Here is a 23464-nt window from a genome sequence, read left to right as displayed (position 1 = left end):
TTTTGTGCTTTGGTGATTGTATTCACCCTTTCTTGTTTTCTCCTCTCACTTCATTCCCCCTCTTCCCTTTCCCCTTCTCTAATACTATAATACTCTGTCTTCTCTTTTCAGGTCATCATTGTTTTTTTTTGTTTGTTTGTTTTAGTTTCTGCATATGAAACAAAACATGCTATACTCATCTGATTTCTGTGTCTGGCTAATTTCACTTAACTCGTATGATTACCTCCAGTTCTATCAATTTTCCTGCAAATAAAGATTTCATTCTTCTTTATGACTGAATAATACTCCATTGTGTGTCTTGTGTGTGGGTGTACCATATTTTCTTTATCCATTCATCTGAGGGCATCTAGGTTGATTTTATATCTGGCTATTGTGAACACTTCCACAATAAAGAAGGGTATCTGTTTTGTATGCTGACTTTTTTCCCTTTTAGATCTATAACCAGAAGTGAGATAGCTGGATACAATGGTAATTCTATTTTCAATTTTTTGAGGAACCTGCATACTGTTTTTCTTTAGGTTTACTAATATGCGTTCCACTAACAGTTCCTTTTTCTTGACATCCTCACCATCGTTTGTTATTTTTTGGTTTTTTGATAGCCATTCTGACTGGGATGAGATAGAATCTCATTGTAACTTTCATGTGCATTGATGGCTAAAGATATTTTAGCATTTCTTTATATTTTTGTGGAACATTTATGTGTCGTCTTTGAGAAGTTCTGTTCAGATCATTTGCCCATGTTTTAATTGCGTTACTCAGTTTTTTGTTAAGTTTTTTGAATTCTTTACATATTCTAGATGTTAATCTTTTGTTAGATGAATAGCTGACAGAGTTTCTCCCATTCTGTAGGTTGTCTCTTCATTTTGTTGACTGTTTTCTTTGTTGTGCAGAAGATATTTAATTTGATATAATCCCATTTGTCTGTTCTTGCTTTTAGTTCTCGAACTATTAGATCCTATTTTGGAAATCATTGCCTGTACCATTGAAGTATGTCCCCTGTTTTCCTCTAGTATTTAATAAGAGACTTTTAAAATGATTGAATAAGCTCAGCGTGTTGGCATACACCTATAATCCCAGCTACTCAGTAGGCTGATGCAGGAGGATGACAAGTTCTAGGCCAGCCTCAGCAACTTAGTGAGACCACGTCTCAAAATAAGATACAAATTAGGTTGGGGATGTACCTCAGTGGTAAAGCACCCCTGGGTTCAATCCTCAATAACCCTACCTTTAAAAAGTAATAGAATAAATTTAGAAATACTTTTAAATTTCTGAAGTATTATGTACATATAAAGTTCACATTTTAATGTATTGTGTTCTTAACTCCTTGGGTAAGTCACTATTAGGAACCTAGTTTGTTTTCCTGTAGGCATTTAAAATGATTAATGTCCAAAAACTTCTAATCATATGATATAAATTAGTTCTTTGACATCATGTTTTTCCTTTACTTCTCCCCTTGTTTTTCTTCCTGTTTTCCTTTTCTTCTACATGTTTTTCTTGTACTCTAGTGGAAAGGTCAGTCAGCGGTATGGGGATCATGAATTTAGGAATCTGTTCAGAGTTCCAATACAAGTTCTATTACTTACTCCCTGTATGTGACTTGAAGAATAACTTTAACTTATGAGGATCTGTTTCCATATTTTAAAGTGCTAAGGATTAACTGATGAGGTAATATAAATATGATATAAATCATAAGGAATTTACATTAGGGCAAATACATCCTTGAATTGTTCTTCTATTTCCTGTCCTTTCATCTTCCCTCCCTTCCTTTCCTAGTCACCCTTTAGCAGTTAGTATATGTGAATATATGTTTCATAGCTTTTTTCAGGCAGTCAACTTGGAATGCTCATGGACCCTCCTTGTGTATCCCTATAACCCCAAAATTCATCGCAAGAACAAAATGCTTTTCCAGTTACTACTTAACCATTCTTCTATTTGCTGATTCTACCTTTATTTGTAGAGGCCTCTTTGATAATCACTGTGCTATGAACAAGCTCTATAAAAGAACAATAGGACATATTTCTCTTTCTTTCTGAGGGCAGCCTAATTATTGTGATATAGTACTTACTAATTCCAGTATTAGTAACTAAGAGAAGTCCATTTGCATTTGATTTCATTCATTGTTTCTTGCCCAATTGACCTCAAATAAAAAAGCTCCTGATTAAGCCTGGAAATGCTTTTGAATGTCAAAATCATTAATCAAATGCCTTAGTGTGTACAAGGACATATGAAACTGAGGTCCTGACTTTTATTGGTCCATTGACTTCAAAAACAGTTGACTCTGAACTCCATTTATAGCACACAGTTTTGTTACTGATCAAAGATAAAATGAGTCGATAAGAGTGTACAGATATATTTCTATATTGTGGTTGCTAAGAGATTTCCCAGCTGTTACACTTCAGGAAACTTCAAGCAGATATACATCGATTGCCGAGCACTTTCATTATCTTTTTCATGGTATCCATGTGATTGCTAGTGACCTAAAGTGGGATTTGTGTGGAATGCATTATAAACATCTTGAAAGCCCATGTAGTATTACTTTAAATTGTTTGCCTAGGAAGATTTTTTTTTCTGTACATTATTATATAAATAATTCCTTTTCTTTCCCTTTTCCTTTTTTTTTTTTTTTTTTTTTTTTTTAATGGTACCAGGAAATCAAACCCAGGGCTTCATGCACGCTACACAAGCACGCTATCCCTGAGCTCATCCCAGTACTTTCTATTTTATTTTAGCCTGGAACTTGCAATCCTTACGCCTCAGCCTTCCAAGTAGTTGGAATTGCAGGCATGTGCCACTGGATCCATCATAACTGATTTTCTTAAAATAAAACATTGTGGTCAAATAGCTTCTAGGGTTAGAAAAATAAAATTACAGTCCTACTCCCAAATACATTGATAAAGTTGACTATGAAAGCAGTGATGCCTAGAGTCTGAGTAGGTACTTCAAATACAGTATCACACCGTTTACCAGAAATGCCAATAATACCTACCTTAAAATGCATCAGATTCTATGTTCTGTCTTTTACAAATATTATCCTAAGTGATCCTCCTAACTTCTCTACAGGATGAGTACTATGTGGTATAGATGAGGACACTGAGACCTAGAAGAGTCTAGCAGCTCACCCAAGGTCACACAGATCATGAATGATAGAGTTCATTGATTCATTCAGGAGTCTGCAAGATGCTTGTATCACCTATAATTTCTGTGGCATTAAATATTCTTCTTAGGAACAAAAACTTTACTAGCGTAGCAAGATATTAAATTGTATCTTATTTTCATTTACATGCTCATAAAAATGCATTTCTTAGTTCTGTAAACTGTCTAGTAGTTTGGTTTGCCCATTTAACCTTGGTTTTATTGTTTTTCTTATCAGTCTACATGAGTGTTTTATATATTAAATATATTAAACCTCTCCAATTTTTTTTTTGTTTGTGTAAGCTTGGGGAGCATGGCTAGTGATCAAATAAAATTGACAGAAAGTGGCCAAGCAAGCTTTATTGGAATTTGACTTTCAGGCGAAATTCCCAGCCGCCCCGCCCCACCCCGCCCCCAGGTCTGGGTAGGGAACCAGAGAAAATCTCACATGGCCAGGGCTGCCCAGGGCCTTTATAGGCTGGAATGGGCAGGGGTCCTGCTGAGTGACAGGTGGATGTAAGGGTCAGTGGAGTTTTCCTGCCCGTTTGATTGGTCACCGTGTGGCGCGCTGCCCTTTGTCCCAGTTGCTCCGCTCTTCCTCCCATAGTCGCCCAAATTCCGACCTAACAGTTTACTTCAAAATTTTGTGTATGTTAGTTTTTCTTTTGATGAACAAAATTAAAAATCTTTATATATGCAGATATGTCATTGTTTCCCTATTTAATTTTTTGCCATCATGTTTCTAAAAGCTCGGTCCTTGTCCCAAATGCCAATCCAATAATGAGGACACGGTTTTGAGAAAAAGGAAAAAGAAAGGTTATTGCTTGACTGGCAAAGGAGAAACACAGTAGACTCCTGTCCCAGAGGCTGTAATTCTGACCATCAGCAGGATGGAGGGCTTTTACAGAGGTGATTCAAAGGCCACATTCCACCTGTTTTCTGTTGGAATTGGAATTCACTTGTTAATTTGGGGGAGAGTCATTTCTGAGATTTTCTTGTACCATCTCCAAAGTCTGGATTACTTTGTGTGGAGGAATAAATCTGCTTAGGATAAGGAAAAAGGTAATCCTGTTTCCTTTGAGATTAGGGATGGGGATAGGTTAGGGAGGAGCCTGGAGAGAGGACTAGAAAGAAACTTGTCCATTCTGAAAAATATTGCAGCAGCAGAGCAGCAAGCGCTATATTCAAAGCATAAAGTGGACCACTGTTATAATCAGATTCAGCATTTAACCCCCCAAAATGCATCTGTTAATCAACTGAGTTGTAGACACACTACACATATATATTCTCTCTCTTTCTCTGTAAGCGGAATCTGTTGGTATAATATATGGTGTTGAGGATTTACATTTATTTTTCTCCAAATGACTCATTTCATAATGTAACCATGTAACAGGGCTTTGAATATAGCCCTTGCTGCTCTGCCATTGCAACTTATATTTTAAATGAATATGTTTCTTTCTCTTCCTCTCACCCTGCTCTGCCCTAATCTCTACCCCTCCCTAATCTCAGGGGAAACAAGATTACCTTTCTTCCTCTCCTAAGCAGATGTACCTCTCAGTACACACCCACCATAGGAAGGAAGTAATCCAGAATTTGGAGATTGTACCAGAAGAGCTCAGAAATGACTCTCCCCCAAATTAACAAGTAAATTACAACTCTAACAGAGAACTCATGGAATGCAGCCTTTGAATCACCTCTCTAAAAACCCCCTGTTCTTGCTAATGGGCAGAATCACAGCCTCTGGGACAGGAGTCCCCTGTTTCTCCTTTGCTAGCCAAGCAGTAAACCTCTTTTTGGACATGAGGACAAGGACTGAGCTTTGGGCAACAAACAGAGATATCTCTGGAATAGGGTCTCAAGGAATTTCCGGAGGAGGAAGGAACCTGACTCAGAACAAGTGGGAAGCTAAACTGAAAGAACTTCAGCACATGTCAGTAGAGACATAGAGATCTATTTAGGAAAGCAAAGAATAAACATTCCTGGGAGAATGCAGACCATATTGAGAATACGAAATATCTTTGGGGTAAATTAAGAAATATATATTCAGCAGAGGATGTGGACCATCTCCAAAGGGAGAGCAACAACTTGTGGGGTACTTTTAGGGGGACACTTGCTAGGGCCTGGACTAGAGGTGGAGTCATGGTGAAGTTTTGCATGGTTTTTTCCTTGAACTTTCAGATTGCCTGCATTATGTTAATTTTTGCAGGCCTGGAAGTGGGCAGGGTTGCTCTGAGTTGCTTATTTTGCATTTCAAAGGTTCATGGGTGCTTCTGCATTCCATGGACTTATGGACCTTCTCTTTGGAGAACCAGTGTGTCTTTTTCTATATCACCAAATTCCTATCTCAATAATACATGTCACTAATATGTGTCATCACAGCTCAGAATCTGCTTTGAAGTATGTAATTTTACCCTGTAAATTATCTGCTTAGCCTATTTTAGTGTGTTCTGTGTGATTTTGTGATTTTAACATCATGATGAAAAAATTACTTGCTTTGTTAAATATCCTTCCACTTGTTTCATGGAAGAAACAAATGCTTCCTATTATTTCCCTTTTAAAATTTTTTATTTTTAAATTAACTGATATAAAATTGTATATATTTGGGGGAGTAAAGTTCTTTTTTTGTTTTGTTTTAAATATTCTGTAGGTGGTCAGGTATAAGTTCTTTCAGGTCTGTCACCCCTCATCAGAAAATCAATGTTGAATTGGTGCTATGAATACCTCTGTTTTTGCCTCCTGAATGATAAAAATCAGTGCTGTGGGGAAAAACACGTAATTAACTTGACCTTTTGTTACTTTTTTATTATGGAAATTAATGATTATGGAAACTGGGTTTTCCATTTCTGTTAATCCAGCAATTTATTGTTTTATATATTAGGTCAGTCTATTAAGATTCCACTCTGCCAGTTGCTGTGGCAGGTACTGGGGTACAGCAATGAATAAGAAGTATACAGCCTACGGGGTTATTGACGAGTGCATGGTATAAGCTGGAAAATCATGCTAGATACGGAAGTGTGGTACAAGGAGAAATAGGAAGGAAATGCAAAGAAACAAGCTTTCAAAGCACTTGGCAAGCCATTTGATTCTTATCAGCTTTAATAGATTAGAATTTTGCTTTCTAAGGATAGACGATTTCTTAATTTATCTGTCACCAGTTATAAATAACGAAATAAAGAGAATTTTACTTCTATAGAATAATACTGAAATATTAATTAACATACTTGTTGGTTGTAGAAATTTTTTCACATCTCAGTGATCATACAAATGAGCTAGAAAAATAATTTGCAGCTTACTTAGAATATCAGCGTACTAATCAACCCTGAATCATGAGCTAAGCCAAAATTAATAAATCGAAGTTACATGTCAGTATCTACTATAATTGAACCTATGTTGGTTTGGTTTAAATTTGGCAAAAGTATTTTTTTTCCTCACCAAAAAAAATTGCCTCCTATTAGCTATAAGCAAGTTGCTTAAATACAGTATGCGTCTTTGCTGTTTTCTGTAAAACGATCAGGCTGTTGTGAGGATTAATGTACATGAAATACTTAAACAATGCCAAGAATTTGGTGAGCAAAATCCAAATGCTGTGATGCCTGCTGCCCTTCCTTCCCTTTTTTCTTGTTGTTTTACTGTCAATATTACGTTTATTATTATTGAAGAGATCCGCCAAGAATTACTAAAGCATATGATTTTGTTTGTTGAATAACATTACAGATGTGCCTGGGAGGTACCCCAGAATAGAAATATAATGTAGAAATGTTCCCAAAGCTGGAAAGAAATTTACAATCATTGACTCCCTGGTGTGTTTTTCATAATTAACTGCCTAAAAGCGGTACCTAAAAATCTATAGAAAATGAACTGTAATTTTTCAAATAAAGATTATACACAGGTACATTTATGAAGAACTGAGATGGTGTTTTTATATGAATAGTTTAGAACTGAAAAACAAGAATAAAATGAGTATATTTCCATAACTTAGGTGTAGTTAAAATATAGAAGAGTGCCATCTTATTTTAGTAGAAATTGGATTCATTTTTTGTTATTATTTCATTAATTTGCACATATGTGCTCATAGCTAAGATAATTTTATAGGTGTGGAATTACTGGTTTGGAGAGTATGCCCACTGTAAATTTGCATAGATACTGCCAAAATGGACTCAGAGGAGTTTATGCAGAATTACATTTCAAGGGGCTTTTTCCACAATCATCTCTTCCCCAGCATATTCTCTTCAAGGCCTGTACAGAAAGCCGGCTACAGCAAGCCTCAGGTGCTGATGATGGGCATCATTCCCATGTGTTAGAGCATACATTAGAAATAAAAGGGCCTTCATCCACCTCCTTCCTTCCCACTCTAAATTGCCTCCTTTGTTATATCCTTGGATTTTTATCCACAGTTGCTACAGAGAGCTAGCACGTGAAAAGAGTTTCCTTATTTACAGTATGACAGCCATTGAGGACACTACCCTCACTTACTACCTTATGGGTAGTAAACGCCCCATAAAAAATGCCCCATTTCAGAAATCTCTTTTACCATTTATTATCAGGTACCATGTCTCTCCTAACAAACTAGTTTCCTTCCTTGACAATACAAGTACAATATTTTTTAAACAGCTTTATTGGTGTGTAACTCATTAAAGTTTACAGTTTAATTCTTTTTAGTATATTGGCTGAGTTGTGCAGTCATAACCACAATTTCAAAAGGTTTTCATCACACTACAAAAGAACTTCCTACCCTTATTTCCCTCTAGTCACTTCCCTAATGCCCCCCCAATACTAGGTAATCACTAAAATACTTTCTGTTACCTATTCTGAAACTTTCATATACCCTGAATCATATAATGTCTGGCCTTTTGTGTCTTGGCTTCTGAGGATTCCATATTCTCTACATCCTTGTTAATTCTTGTTTTTATCCGTCATTTTGAAATTTATTATTATTATAGCTATCCGAGTGGGATAGCTTCATTATTTTGCTTTTGGATATCTAGTTGTCCTGGCACTATTTGTCAAGAAGAAAAAAAGTATATTCTTACATTCACTGAATTGTTTTGGCACCCTTATAAAAATCAGTTAACCATAACTGTAATGGTTTATTTTTGAACTCAGTTCTATTTCATTGATCTATATGTCTATCCTAGTTCCAGTTGCATGCTGTTTTAATTACTTTCCAGTCTGAGTTCCTTTTGTTACTTTTTCTTTCCCAACTAGAACCCTTAATTCAATGTAGAATAAAAGTGAACATCCTTTTCTGTTCCCAGTTTTTGGAGAACAGTAGTCATTCTTTTACCATTGAGCATTATGCTACCTATAGGTTTTTCATAGATATGCCTTATATCAGGTTGAGGAAAGTCCCTTCTATCCTGTCTTATTCAGCTTTTTGTTGCTGTGACCAAAATACCTGACAAGAAAAACCTAAGAGGAGGAGAAGTTTATTTTGGGCTCATAGTTTCAGAGGTTTTAGTCCACGATTGGCCAACTTCCTTGCTCTGAGCCTGAGGTGAGGCAGAACATCTTGGTTGGAAAGGCATAGCAGAGGAGAGCTGATCAGCCTATAGCAACTGGGAAGCAGAGAGAAACTGATCAAGGAGCCAAGGACAAAATATAATTCATAAGATATATAGTCCCCAAGGGCACACCCACAGTGACCTACTTTATTTAGCCACATCCTACTTGCCTGCAGTTACTACTCATACTGTAGTCCTTTCAAGTTAGCATTATTTCAAATGGAATACACTAATAAGCTTAAGCTCCTGTAATCTGATAATTTCACCCCTGGACATTTTTGTATTATCTAATATTTGGGGGATATTTCATATCCAAATTATGACGTATCCCTAGTATATTGAATGCTTTTTATCATGAAAAATGTTGGTTTTATTAAATCTTTTTCTGTATCTATTAAAATGATCCTAGCTCTTTTTTTGTTCTTTATTCTATTGATATGTTTTTATATGTTACCAGATTTCGTTTACTACTATTACGTTGAGAATTTTTGTGTCCTTATTCATTAGCAGGTCCAGGAGTATAGCTCAGTGATCACTGAGGTTGGGGCTTGTATGTGCACATGCATGCATTATGTGTGTGTGAGAGAGAAGTCTCAATCAGTTTGTTTTTTACAAATCTGTTCAATTTTTTAAATTCTTTTTTTGAGTCAGTTTTGATAGTTTGGTCTTTTCAGGAATATGTCCTTTCTTCTAGATTATCTAATTCGTTGGCATGGGTTTGTTTATATTATTCTATTATAATCCTTAGGATCAATGGTGATTTTTTTTTTAACTTTCATTCCTGATTAAGTGATTTGAGTATTTTCTCCCCTTTTTCCCCCCATTCTTTCCCCCTCATTTGTATTGACCAGTCTAGCTAAAAGGCTTACCAATTTTGTTGGGCTTTTCAAGAACCTACTTTTGATTTCTTTGATATTCTATATTACTTTGTATACTATGTATCATTAATTTTATTTTCACTGTTTTTCCTTCTGCTTTTGATTTTGTTTGCTTTTTTTTTTTTTTTTTGTCCACTGACTTAAGATAGAACAATAGATTACTGATTTAAAATTTTTCTTTTATTTAATGTGGGAATTTATAGCTATAAATTCCTCTAATGGGCATTGCTTTATCTGTATCCCCAAATTTTCATATGTTATATGTTAATTTTCATTCATCTCATCAAAATTACACTAGAAAGTATATTTCTTTTTGATGTTTCTTTTCATTTCCTTTTTCTGTGGTGCTGGGGATCAAACTCAGGATTGTACACATCCTAGGCAAGTACTATACCACTGTGAGCTAATCTCCCAGCCTCAAAAGTATTTTCTGATTTCCTTTTTCATTTCTTATTTGCCTCATTGGTTGTTTAGTAATATTATATTTACCCATTTTTGGGTTTCTGAAATTTCTTTGTTATTGATTTCTTATTTATTGTAGTAACAGAATATACTTTTATTATTTCAATTTTTTGTATTTATTGAGGCTTATTTCATGAGCTAGCATTATGTTATATCCTAGAAGATGTTCCATGTGCCTTGAGAAAAAAATAGATATTTTGCTCCAGAGTGAAATGATCTGTAGCTATCTCTTAAGTCTTATTGGTTTATAGTGTTGTATAAATGGATATTTGAAAATGTTATTTACCTTCTTTTTTCTTTTTTTAGCTGATGAATTAATCAGTCCTAAAGACATTGATCCTATCCAGCGTTATATCCCACGACAAAATCAACGTAATGTGAGCATGAGATACTCCAATCAGGTAAAGATATGTTGTTTTTCTTAATTTATACACATGCATAGACATTTAAAGCTTAATTAAAGAGGACATTTTATTCTGAATGGGTTTTTCTTGTTCCTTCTGAGAGATGGGCTTCTCCCTTTTCTGGTTAGTTAAGATTTATTAGTGGTAAAGGGCTATTTGTTATTGAGGATGTGTCCAACAAGGTGTCCTTCAGGGAAACATTTACATCTTCAAAATGATTGAGCTTAAAGTATGAAGTATATTTGAGAAGGTGCAACGCATATGGGTGGCATGAGGACAAATGACATGTTATTGAAGTGAATGGGATTCCATGAAAGGCCTTGTGCTTTAAGATCTCTTCTATGCTGTCTCTGTGATAGAATTGAGTGACTGATAGGGTTGTTCTTAGCACTTGGTGACATATCTGGGGAAGGGAATAGTTTTTACATTTTTACATTTAGTAGCTATGGATTTAGACGATGTTGTGTCAACAAAATAAGTGTTTGCAGGATCAGCAAGATTGATGTTGACTTGAGCAAACCCTCAAGTATTAAATGATACCAATAATGAGGACTGTTAAAATGAAAATGTTGTGGATTGTGGAAACTGCCTGAGGAGAAAGGAAATGAACCTGAATGTGTGCCTGGGATTCTAAGTAGTTAGCATGCATTTAGTAAGAATGGCATCAGCACTTAAAGAAGCTAAGCTTACAGATTGAAATGTTCCCTTATTTTAAAGACTGTGTGTACACACACACACACACACACATATATATATATAAAGATTTATACATATGAATATAAATCTCTATATAAAGATATATACATATATCACACATATATATGTGTGTGTACAAAAACACATACACAATAAATATTTGTTTTAATGAGGGAAAGGCAGAGCAAACAGCTCCTTAGATTCTATTGTACTCTTTCTCTGACTCTTGCTGGTCTTCAACAAAACATGTAATTTATAGATGAGGAGCTATTTGAGAGACTTGTAATAAAATATTAAGATTTTCTCAAAAACATAAAATCTTTGTGTTAATATGTGACAAATTTTTCACTGGCCTGTTAGCTCCTATATAAGGGGAATTTGGCCTTTCTCTTAGGCTAGCGTACCATGTGGTACAAGTGTACAATCTGTACAAATTTGAGATATTCAGTTTTACTTTAAGAAATGGTAAAACAGGGAATATATTTAACTTCATATTACCCAGTGCTGTGACTCTGAGCTATTTTAAGACTAGCATGTATTATTCACATATCATTTCACATGCTTGACCCATTTCTCTAGAGTGATGAAACCTCAAAGCCTTTTCTTAGAAAATAAAATAATAGGTCACAGACTTGAGGTATGGCAGCAGGAACCAGAGAACATTAAAACATTTTGTGGGAACTTGACTAACAAAATCATGAATTCAAAAGTTGTTTCATGCTTGACACACACCCTGCTTTGTTGGCAGCTTAATTGTGGTGATATATAAATAATGAGATTCCCTTACCACTTTCTCAGCCATTTTAAACAATAGATAAGTTTGGTCTGGATGAAGTAGACTGATGGAATCCTCAAATATGCAGCTTTCTGCTTGAAATGCTTGTTTCAGTGGTCACTGTGTTATGATTGACTGGATCAGATTTTAGGATTAACAGATCTGTGGGGTTGACAAGATGCTTTAAACTCTGCCAAATGTTGGGAAAGTAAGTAGAGAATAGTAAAATCCAGACAATTCCTGAAAATGAGAGATATCCCTGCCTTCAAAGGAAGGTATTTCAGAAGGCCCCTTGACCTTGAGGATTCACTAGAGGGCTCACAAAGCTTAGAAGATGTTATACTTAAACTTAGGGCTTATTCCAGTGAAAGGATACAGATTAAAATCAACAAAGAGAAAAGACATATTGAACAAGTCCTGTGGAAATCGGGCACAAACTTCCAAGAGACTTTTTCCAGTAGAGACACATGAGATGTATTTAATTACCCCAGCAATGATGTATGGCAGTACTTGTAAAGGGTTGTCAAGCATAGACACTTGCTCAAGCTTAAGGGTCAGTCAGGCAGGCAGGCATCACCTATATGAGTGACCTCAGTTATTTATACACCTGCTCTCCAGAGAAAAACCAGATGTTTATCATGAATCACGTTTTTAGCACAAACTATCTGGGCAAACTTGTATTGTGACCCAAAGCCTCAAGTATGCAAAAACATTGTCCTGCAAGTCTGTTGCATTTTCTCAAATGTTTTCTATATAATATTTTTTATAATTATATTTTAATTAAAATTATAATTTTAATCATATTATTATAGGATCATTTTTATCGTAATATATATTAGTATTACTAATACTAACATTTAGAGAATCTGTGTTAACTTTTTGTTCCAGCTTTTTTGTTGAATTTTTTGTCATATTTTAATTTCTATTACTTCACTTTTACTCTGATTATTCTCCTCATAGCTTCCTGGGTTGTTATTTTAAATTATTGTCATGATTATTTAAAAAGCAAGGAGTCAAAAAAAAAAAACTTTAGAGATGTCAGCTAGTTATTCTAATATTCTAACTTTTTATTTTGAAAGAACTACATATCCACAAGAAATTGTGAAGAAATATGTAGGAAGCACCTATGAACCCTTCCCTCAGCCTCCCATAATGTTAACATTGTATGTAATTATAGTATAATATGAAAAAAAGAAAGTTAGCATTGGCATAATTCACAGACCTTATTTAGATTTTACAGCACATATTTGTGTGTGTGGCTATGTATTTTTATCACATATAACTTTGTGTAACTACCACCACAATCAGGTTTAATTGTACTATCACCCTATTAAGCATCCTTCTGTTACCCTTTTATAACCCTCTTTCACCTCAGTCCTTTTAACCCCTGGAAACTACATAAAATTTTGTCATTTCTAGAGTACTATATGAATGTAACTATACCTAATTTTGGAGGGTTGACTTTTTTTACTCAACATAATATCCGTAAGAGTCATACAAGTTGTTGTTCGTATCTCTAGTTTATTCCTTTATATTGCTGAGTTAATATAGCCATACAGCATGGTATGGCTGTACTATAGTTTATATTGACAGAATTTCTTATCTGTAATTATGGAGGTCACAGGAAGTGGCACAATATTTCTTGGTGCTAAAAGAAAACAACTGCTAACTAGGAATTCTGTGTCCAAAAAAACTACTTGAAGGACATACCTGTGAAGTATATGAACATTTAACTATTTCCTCTATGTTCATTGAACAGCATATCAGATTATGTGAAAATTTTTGTTTCAACCATTAAATTTTGGTGGAGAGTGAAAAATCTTTGTGGTTTTTATTAGCGCATTTGACCATAAAATTTGAGCAAAGAAATTCATTGAGGTGAAAGATACTCTATTGTACCTACCTCAGTTTTTACCATTCCATTATTCTTTCCTTTCTGAATGTCCCAGCCTTCTGTTATTTTCTGTTTGGAGACCTTTTATTCATTATTTATGGGTGAGTCTGCCAGTAACAAATTTCTTAGTTTTCCTTTGTCTGAGAATGTCTTTGAGTTGTCTTCATTCCTAAAAGGTAGTTTGTTTGGATATAGGATTCCTGGTTGACAGTTGTTAACTTTCAACACTAAGAAATATTGTGCCACTTTCTGTGGTCTTCATAATTTCAGATAAGGATTTCCCTGCCAATTCAAATTTGTGTTCTACTACAGATGATGCACCATTTCTCTCTGGCCTGAGTCTCCTTATACCACTGGGTAGTGGACCAAGAGATACCAGGCTCAGGTCATGTGGCTGAATCTGCCCACTATCTAGTGCCTCTACTATGGAGTGGAGGTTATCTAGACTTGTCATTGTTTCAGAGCCACTGCAGGTGAATTGGATTGCTCTCGAGTGCCTAAATTATAGAGGACTATGGGGTCCTTACAGCTTGCTGGGGCTTCCTGCTTCGATTGTGAAGCAGAATTTGGGTAGACACAGTAGGACTTTGAAGCTGTTTCTATAGGCAGATTGGTCAGTTGAGTTGAGGAGCTACTACTGTACTCAGTGCTTCTTCAGATCTTTGTCAATAAACCTAACACTTCATTGAGCAAAGTTGGTATTATTAAACAGTTGTGATGCCATCCCACTCCTGCCATGGATGCAAACCAAGTAAGTAAGTAAACTGTAATTATTCATGTTGTCTGGTAAAATAACATTTGAAAGAAAAGAATTTGCCCTGTTAATTGGTCTGTCCTTTATCTTCTAAGTAAGGTAACAATGTCTGCTTCTCTACCCTAATTTCCCATATCACCTTTGAATTGGGAAAAATACAAAAGACCATATTTTCCCATCCTATAAATTACTCACTGAAAACAAGTCATATGGATTTGGAAGTTGTACTATTAAAACTGCTTCCTCAAAACACTTTGCATACCACATTACAATACTTGTTGTGCTGTTGCAATTGGTTTGTATTCCTGACTCTCTGACGGAGGTCCACAGGGTACAGAATATGTCTTATTCTTTGTCTTCTCATATGTGAAGGGCATGAGACAGGGCATGAGAAAGCATATGTGAGAATGAAAGTAAGAGATAGAAAAATAACTATAATTGTGCTCCTACTCTTTGTAGACATTATGCATGCCATTTTATATGCATTATGCCTGATTTTAACACCTTTTCTAAATATTACTATACCCATTTTATAGATACTGTGAGTCTCAGAGAGGTTTAGTAATTTTTCCAAGGTCACACAGTTATCAAGTGGCAGAACCAATATGAAGGTGTTAACTGAAGAAGGAAAGCAAAGAGGGAATGTCAAGCATTTGAAGGCAGTGGTTTTCTTAATGGTGTGAAGGAGTTAACAAAAGAAATAGCTTGTTTCCTTAACAGACTGACTCAATATCATATCAGAGGAAAACAGTTTTACCTGTGGTGCCTTAGGACTTAGGAAGTGATCTGAAAAATTAAGTGCAAAGATGTTGTACATTAGTACAAAATGTATGCTGGGATTCATTATGTATAACATTTATCATGTTAAAAGGGTCTAATTATTTCCATCTGCCCTCTTACCTGCTGTGCAAGGATGAGGCCAAGTCCACAGATCCAACAGTCAGTAATTTTATTAGGTGTCTTTCTTCTTCATCAAAGGAAACCCCTTTCAAGAGGCTAGAAACTTCTTTAAGTGTTTAGCCCCTGTCTGCATTCACCCCAACTTGTTCCTATAGGGGCCTCATCATTTTCTGTTCCCTAGGGAACCCTAGTGCTTGGTGTCCACTAATTATCTGTGAAAGCCTTTCATTGTTCATAATTCACCACCTCTGCCGTGTTAATATGAGATAATGGTGGCTTAAAAACTGTTTCTAGCCTTTGCTGCTCTTTCATACTTGGAAGAGGTCTGATTGCAGCAGCAATTGTAAACAGCTGACCATGTGTATTCCACTGACTCATTGTATTTTTGCAATGCCACTGGGGATAAGGTGACCCTGTAGAGGACATCCATTTATAGTAATTGGAGGGTGGGTTTTGGAATTCAGCAATGACTTTGTTTTAAGGTGTGTATTATCCTTTTACAGAAGATTCCTAATTAGATAGCAAATACAAATTAGTAACCTTTTTAAATGTGAGATTCTGTCTGAGACTACCATATTTAGTAGGCAAGAACCAACTAAGCAAACTAAGCATTGGGGTTTTTTCCTTATTTTTTTTTTTGTTTATAAGTAAGTTTGAGAAAAATTGATTTGTTTCTTGAAATAAATGATAAATGCCATAGAATTTTTACATAAATAAGCCATTTTAATATCAAAAGAAGAATCATAGGAAAAATACTGATATAAAAATGTTGTTTTGTTGGGCACAGTGGCACTCCCAGCCAGAGACTGAGGTAGGAGGGATTGCAAGTTCAAGGTCAGCCTCAGCAACTTAGCTTTCTCAAAATAAACAATTTTTTTAAAAAGGGCTAGGGATGTGTCTCAGTGGTTAAGCAACCCTGGGTTTGATCACTGGTACTCCCTGCAAAAAAAGTTCTTTTAGTATTTAAGACTATAAATAGGAGAACTTTAATATTTTTGAATATTCTGCCTATCAAAATGGTATGAACACAGCCTCTGGAGGCACAGTGCACACTTTTGAATCCAAACTTAGACAAATTGATCAACCTTTATGTGCCTTAATTTCCTCACATGTAAAAACTAAAATAGTACTGACTGTCACATGAGGTCTAAGGAGGTCAGAAGGAGACCTCTAATTGGACCTTCCAGGTCCTTGACTCTATTGCAGAAAACAATTTAAGGATGAGTCACACTTTAGCATAGAGAGAAAGAGATTTATTAAAAAAGCAAAAGGCAAAGGTACACTCTTAGAATAAGCAATCTCAGGAGTGAGATATGCTGCCAGTGCATGAGTTTTTTTTTTTTAGGGTACATCTTAGATGGAATATGTATGATCCAAAGGAGCTGGGCTTCCCTCATGGCCAGGAAATATCAAGCATGATTGTGTTTCCTCCATTAGGTGATCTGGTATGGTATGTATGTTTCAGCATACATCAACATCTCTGGTGTTCAGTTGCATGGTTAAAGGTTCATGGTCCAATCAAACATTAGCTCCTAAATTCACAAGGTTAATGGTCTCTTTCTTCTAAGGCCTTTTTCCTGTTTCACTGCATTCCAAAAAAATTTCCAGGGAACTGGAAAGTTACAAAGTAATTTATGTTTTCTTTAGTCTATCCTTACTTTTTGGTTCTTTTCTTTCCCTTAGGCTCTTTTGTGTCCAGCTCAGGAATTGTTTGTTATTTAAACAGGGATTTTTTTTTTTTTCTAACTCAATATCTCATAAAATTTTTGTCAGAATTACATGAGTTACTAAAGAGTTTAGAAAAGCTCCTGGCTTGTACTTCAACACTCAGTAAAAGTTACCTATTATTATGTGTATTTGATAGCTCCAAGGCACACATAGTAGTTAAACACAAGGCAAGTAGTTATGAAAATAAGAAGTTCAAGATATTATTGCTGTGAGTACAGCTCATGATGGAAGCCAAATCGTGGAGCAGACAGTTCGTGGAAGGCCAGACTGCAGGCTTTGTTCTTTGCCAAGTTAGTGCAGATGGTGGAGTAAAGGTGTTTTCTGGAAACAGCAGGACAAAGAAATATAGCAAGAAGATGAGATGGAAGTTGTAAAAGTTTTACTTTGAGACTGGTTCAGGGTGGCTGACTACCTACTTGGGAGGGGCAGCAAAGCACTGGCCAAAATCCAGGTACTGGTCTTTAGCTCTTGCATGGTTCACCTTCAGTGTAATCTGGGGAAGGTATCCTGACACCTCTGGAATGTAGCTCTTTAGGCTAGGTTTGATTCATAAATCCCCTCTTAGTATCTCTGTTGCTGACTTTCCTGATCTAGGTTATTGGTGACCTTTGAGTAGTTTTTGTGTAGTGGTGTGCCCAAAAGCCAGATTGTAGGGAGTTGAAGAGCAATCAGATGGTGGAAGACCATCTGTTCAGAAGTTGAGTTTACTGCCATCCAAGAGAGGTTGTATGCCCCTCCAAATTTAGTAGATGCATTATACAGCATTCCTATAATACAGTTATAACTATTTTCCTTTTTTAAATTTTTATTTCAAATCTATTCAGTTTTTAAAGTGTATTAATCTTAGGTGTTTTTGGGAAATTTTGTATGTGGTTCAGTTTTATTTCGTTCAGTTCTCCTAATGCTCTCAAATGGTTTAAGCTGTTTGAGACATAATTTCTATTTAAAGGATTACAAAAAAAAAATACTTCACTAGCCTGGCAAAGAAAGTGTTTGTGTGGGACCAAAAAGTCAAATTTATTTATAAGTATGGGAATGAAGGTGAGTACTGAACAGAAATTTTTATGATTTTCCTAATAAAACAGAATAAAATTGTCCAGGCATCAAAAATTCTTCTAAAAGCCCAGCCTGAATATGCCACAGCTACACAGAGAATATTCTCAGGTGGAAATGAGATTCTCTTATCAATTGGTATTTATACCAGAGCCAATTAAAATTAAATGCCTTGATCATAAAATCCAGAACTGAGAAAAGTTGAATTGAGAGTTAAAAAAAGAGCTTAAACACATTTATTAACATCATTCTAATTAACCCACTGAACTTATTAAAATTAAAAGTTCCAGTAATGGGCATGATATATGATGAAATATTTAATCTACAGAATGAAGACTTAGTCATGGCTGAAATGTCAAAGGCAAAAAAAAATAGATTCAAGTAAGATCCAGAATAAAGATGTACAGGGATATTATGATCCAGTATTGTTCTGATGAATCCATATTCTTGTTTGTTTGTTTTTGGTACTGGGAAGGAACCCAGGGGGCGCTTAACCACTGAGCCACATCCCCAGGCCTTTTTGTATTTTATTTTGAGACAGGGTCTCTCTGAGTTGCTTAGGGCCTTACTAAGTTGCTAAGGCTGGCTTTGAACTTTGAACTTTCAATACTCCTGCCTCAGCCTCCTGGGCTGCCAGGATTACAGGTATGCGCTCACCACCTCATCCAGTTTATGTTCCTGGTATTTTACTCTGAGAAAAAAAAACATACTTATTCATAAATATGAATGAATTTCTTAACCTGGTACTTACCTAGTTCCCTTTTTTTTCTTATTTTGAATCCATTCATAGTTATGAAAGTTACCAAATATTGATTAATCTTTGAAGAAAAACCTATCAGTTGATCCTATTCTAATGCCACTTATTTAATAATCTGTATTTTATGGAGTTGCCATCTTTGAAAGCAAAGGATTGGGCTTTTGGGAGCCCTTATTTCCCTGAGGAATGATTTTCTCTTGTGAGGCCTTGAAGAATTCCAAGTATTTTTTGACATAATTCTGGTGAATAGAATATGAATATTTCTGGTCAGTTCCTTGAGGCAGTATTTTATAGTAATTGCATAATTATCATGATAGAGCAGATCATGTGTGTTGATGTACCCTTTAGAAAATTCAGTTCCACATTCATTGACACCCAAGCTTTGAATCTAAGAAATATACTAGTGCATTTAAAATGCCAATTAAAATGGATTGATCTTCTTTGACAGTCTTTGGATAAAAGGCCAATAGAAAGGGAATGTATTTTAGTAATAAGGGCTTATTTTCCAAGGCTGTAAAGTTCCAAATTTAAGCCAAAAGTCAGTACATATTTACTAAATCATGTACATATTTTATGGACCTGGGCTGAAAACATATATACTTGTTGTTCTTTCATTTTTCAAATTAATGGGGAAGGGGGAATTTCATGCTTTGTTTTCTTAAAATACAGATATGTAAATTTTTACATGAATTGTTAGCCTGAAGGCTAAAGAATGCCATATATATGTAATAATCTTTTTGTTTTTAAGGAGTTGATATTGTGTAGTGTCTTTGCATTATACAAGCCTGACTGTAAAACCTTTTTCACTTATAACTATGTATTTAAGCCTCCCTCTTCGCTCTTCACCTATTAAATTGGGGTAACAATTTCTAACTCATGATGTTGTGGTGAATTATAAGAGCTAAATAAATATTGCTTTTATTTTACTTCAAATAATTTCTTAAATCAATAATACTACATTTTTTTATTTAAAAGATGAGGAAAAATCCTAAAATGCCTGGAGGAAAATATCTTTCCAACATTTGGGCTATTACTATATGTAGGCTTTCTTATTAAATGATTATAGTCTTATTAGATATTTAGTTTTATATTTAGTACTCATACTTAGTTATTTTTCATACTATTTCTATAAAATATTATTTTAAATGTCCATATAGTTCTTTTTCATTTCACTGTATCAAGGTTTCCTCTACAATACATCATTTAACATAATCTTTTCTGTTCTACAAATTTACCTTAAAAAGAACCAATCAATGTTGGGTGTTTCTTTTGGTATTGACATTTTTAAAACAATTGATGTTGCTTAATTGTTATTTACTCAATTCTTTTCTATTCCCCAATGAACCATCTTCTACTCCATAGTGTTGCTTAGCTAATGAAAACAAGGCAAGAGATTATAATTAAATTCAATTTATACTTATATAAAAATCATGAAAATGAAAATCACTTTCTAAAAACTTTATTTCCCTGAGACATACTTAATCTATAAACACTATAGACCTCATCCCAGATTTGGAAATATCTTTTTTAATTAAATGTCTGATTTTGTGTGTATGTGAGTGTTTCACTAAGAAAGTTCAGAATCATTTGCCATTCTCTTAGGATTATTACCTGCACCTCATATACATGAAGGAATATTATGATTATTAAAAAGATCTTTTTAGCTTCATTTTTTAGTCCTAGAAACTGAAATTCTAAAAGAAGTAACATGTCCAAGGTCACACAAGTACAAATGCAAGTCTGGAGCATGGGTGTCCTTATGTGTGGACTAGTGAACCATGGTGATATACAGTGTGATAAAAAGTATGTATTTACTGATGAGCCTTACATTATTAATACTATTTTCCTGTATTCCTGTCATCCCTTAGTCATCACCAAGCTAGATGCGTTATAAAAAGCATGTTTTACATTATTGCATCTTCCACACCAGCACAGTGCTTCTGTAGCTAAATGTCAAATATTCATTTATCAACCAATAAGAATATGAAACCACTTTCCTTTTTTTGTCAATCCTGTGACTTTTTCATATGCTGGAAATTTCCCCAGGTTTTGCTTTCTAAATATTCAAGGAGTTTAATCTTATTGCTAAATCTACATGTTATTTCTTGTATACCCCTTTATAATTTCCATAGATTAAACATTATATTTGGTTTATTTTGAAAATAACAAGTTATGGTTTGAATCGATAACCTACATGTTATTTCTTGTATACCCTTTTATAATTGTCATAGATTAAACATTATAGTTGGTCTGTTTTGCAAATAACAAATTAATGTGAAGAATTTTGAAGGATATGAAAGAAATAGCCTCATTAAGTAGAGAGCTATTTAATTATGTAATTTTAGATTATAATCAACTGAGAAAAAATTAAACACTTAATACTTGACCTGTTAAACTTCTTTTATCTCTTTATATGTCTCTGATTAAGACTGTCCCTATACACATGCGAGCCATTCTTTTAATTTGGGCAGAAATTTTTTTAATTTAGTTCCACTAAAATATTAGCTCTGTATATTGATAGTTTGTATTTAGTATAGATACAACTTAATTGTTTATTGCTTTTTCTCAGATATTATTCTTTTGTATCCTACTTCTTAAGAATGACATAAGGGGCTGGGGAGATAGCTCAGTTGGTAGAGTGCTTGCCTCACAAGCATGAGGCCCTGGGTTCAATCCTCAGCACTGCAGATGACATAGAGCTGGGTGCAGTGGTGCATGCCTGTAATTCCAATAACTCAGAAGGCTGAGGCAGGAAGATTGTGAGTTCAAAGCCAGCCTCAGCAACTTAGCAAGGCTCTAAGCAACTTAGCAAGACCCTGTCACTAAATAAAATATAAAAAGGGCTGGGCATGTGACCCAGTGGTTGAATGCCCTGGGTTCAGTCCCCAGTACAAAAAAAAAAAAATGACATTGAACTAAAAACATCAGAATATAACGTCTAAGAAATATTACCTCTTGAAAATCATTTTCAGAAGCTAGAAAGCCACATATTCATTTAATTCATGCAGTAATAATTTTCATATAATTTCCTTAATAATTTTCATAATATCACTTATTTTATGACATTTTAGCATATATTCATAGTTTATTATTTTTGTGTGAGCATCATATTGTTTCCCCAGCCTTATTTAAAGTATCTTCTGTCATGGGAACCTGCAGTTTATAGATCTAGATTCCTCATGAATGTGAATTGAAAGATGTCTGGGCACTAATTATGACTTTTCTAATCATATCATTAACCAGAGTTGAAGAAATATAATGTCAGCCCAAGAATATGAATTAAATGTGAGAATGAAGTAAGAATAATCCTGTGTAGCACAGCATGAGTCCTTCTTGTACTTATGAAAGTCAAAATTGTTGAAAGTAGGAGATACAACTTTGAGTTCTTAAAAGAATTCATAAAAATAAATTTAAATTGTACTAATGGATTCCAGTACATGCTAAGATTCTTGCCTCTTAGTGTGACTGGATTTTTTTTCTTTTGAATCTCAAAAGGTTAAGAAAAAAACCCCTTTTCAGACATTAACTCACCCAACTTTTTTCACTCTGTCTTTATGCTGTTCCACATTGATATTCATTATTTATTCTATATTTCAACCTCTCTTTATACTTACTTATTTCCCTGAATCTAGAGATGTGTTTGAGTGTCCCTTGACCTAAAAAAATTTTTTAAAAACTTTTCCTAAACATATTTTCTCTCTCAAGAACCTCCCTCACTTCCCTTCTTTCCTTCACTTTTAGATATCATGGAAAAGTACTTGGACCATCTCCATTTCCTCAGCTTTCAGTCACTCCTTGCAGAGCAACTCTCCTTATACCACTAAAACCATGTGTAAACGGTTATTAATGACTTCCTGATTGATAAATCCAATAACCTCTTTCCAATTTTAGTCTGCTTAACTTCAAAGACATTGAACTCTATTGAACACAATCTCTTCCTTTAAACTGTGTTAAAAGCATAAAAGTAATCTTTGATTTCTCACTGCCTGCCTCACTACTTCTCCCCTTCCAAAGCCAGATCTGTTTCCTAAATATTCCCCAAATCTTTTTACTAGCTCCATCTTCTTTCCCATTGCTGTAGTCCAGCTCACCACCATCTCTCAACTTCAGGCTCCAGCTAATCTCCATGTGTTCCCTTCTGCCTTCTACGAGCATCTTGTTGTTGCAGCAAGAGCTATCATGATATGAGTCAATATATAGAGAATACTTAGGCAGGGCCTGGCCCATGGTAAGTACTGTATATGTGTTCTGTTTTTTTAGAAAATATACATTACATTGAGTCCTTTCCTTGTTTGAAAACCCTTTTAATATCTATTTTTCTGAGATGAAAAACAAATGCCTTGTTGCCTCTCAGGATCTTTTGGGCCCTAACTATCTCCTTTTCATATCTCCACCTCAGCCTCTCTTCTCTCCCTCCCCTCCCTTCCCCTTCCCTTTCCTTGGTACTGGAGATTGAATCCAGGAGCATTCTACTTCTGGGCTACATCCCCAGCCCTTTTGTTGTTATTTTTTGAGACACGGTCTCATTAA

The 23464-nt window shown here is 34.9% G+C and overlaps 1 protein-coding gene across 5 annotated transcripts in view; it reads left to right on the top strand.

Moving 5' to 3' along the window:
• Positions 1 to 23464, top strand: part of PHKB (phosphorylase kinase regulatory subunit beta) — a 218620-nt gene that overhangs the window by 132314 nt on the left and 62842 nt on the right. For all 5 annotated transcript variants that reach the window (XM_079117626.1, XM_079117624.1, XM_079117623.1 and 2 more), the window contains one exon: positions 10280 to 10374. In XM_079117626.1, coding sequence (XP_078973752.1) covers positions 10280 to 10374 — 95 coding nt within the window. The remainder of the gene's footprint in view (positions 1 to 10279; positions 10375 to 23464) is intronic.

This window comes from Sciurus vulgaris, assembly GCF_902686455.1.
Source record: "Sciurus vulgaris genome assembly, chromosome: 17".
Classification (NCBI taxonomy): Eukaryota; Metazoa; Chordata; class Mammalia; order Rodentia; family Sciuridae; genus Sciurus; species Sciurus vulgaris.
The sequence above is the reverse complement of the archived record's forward strand: the minus strand, read 5'-3'. Positions and strand labels throughout refer to the sequence as shown.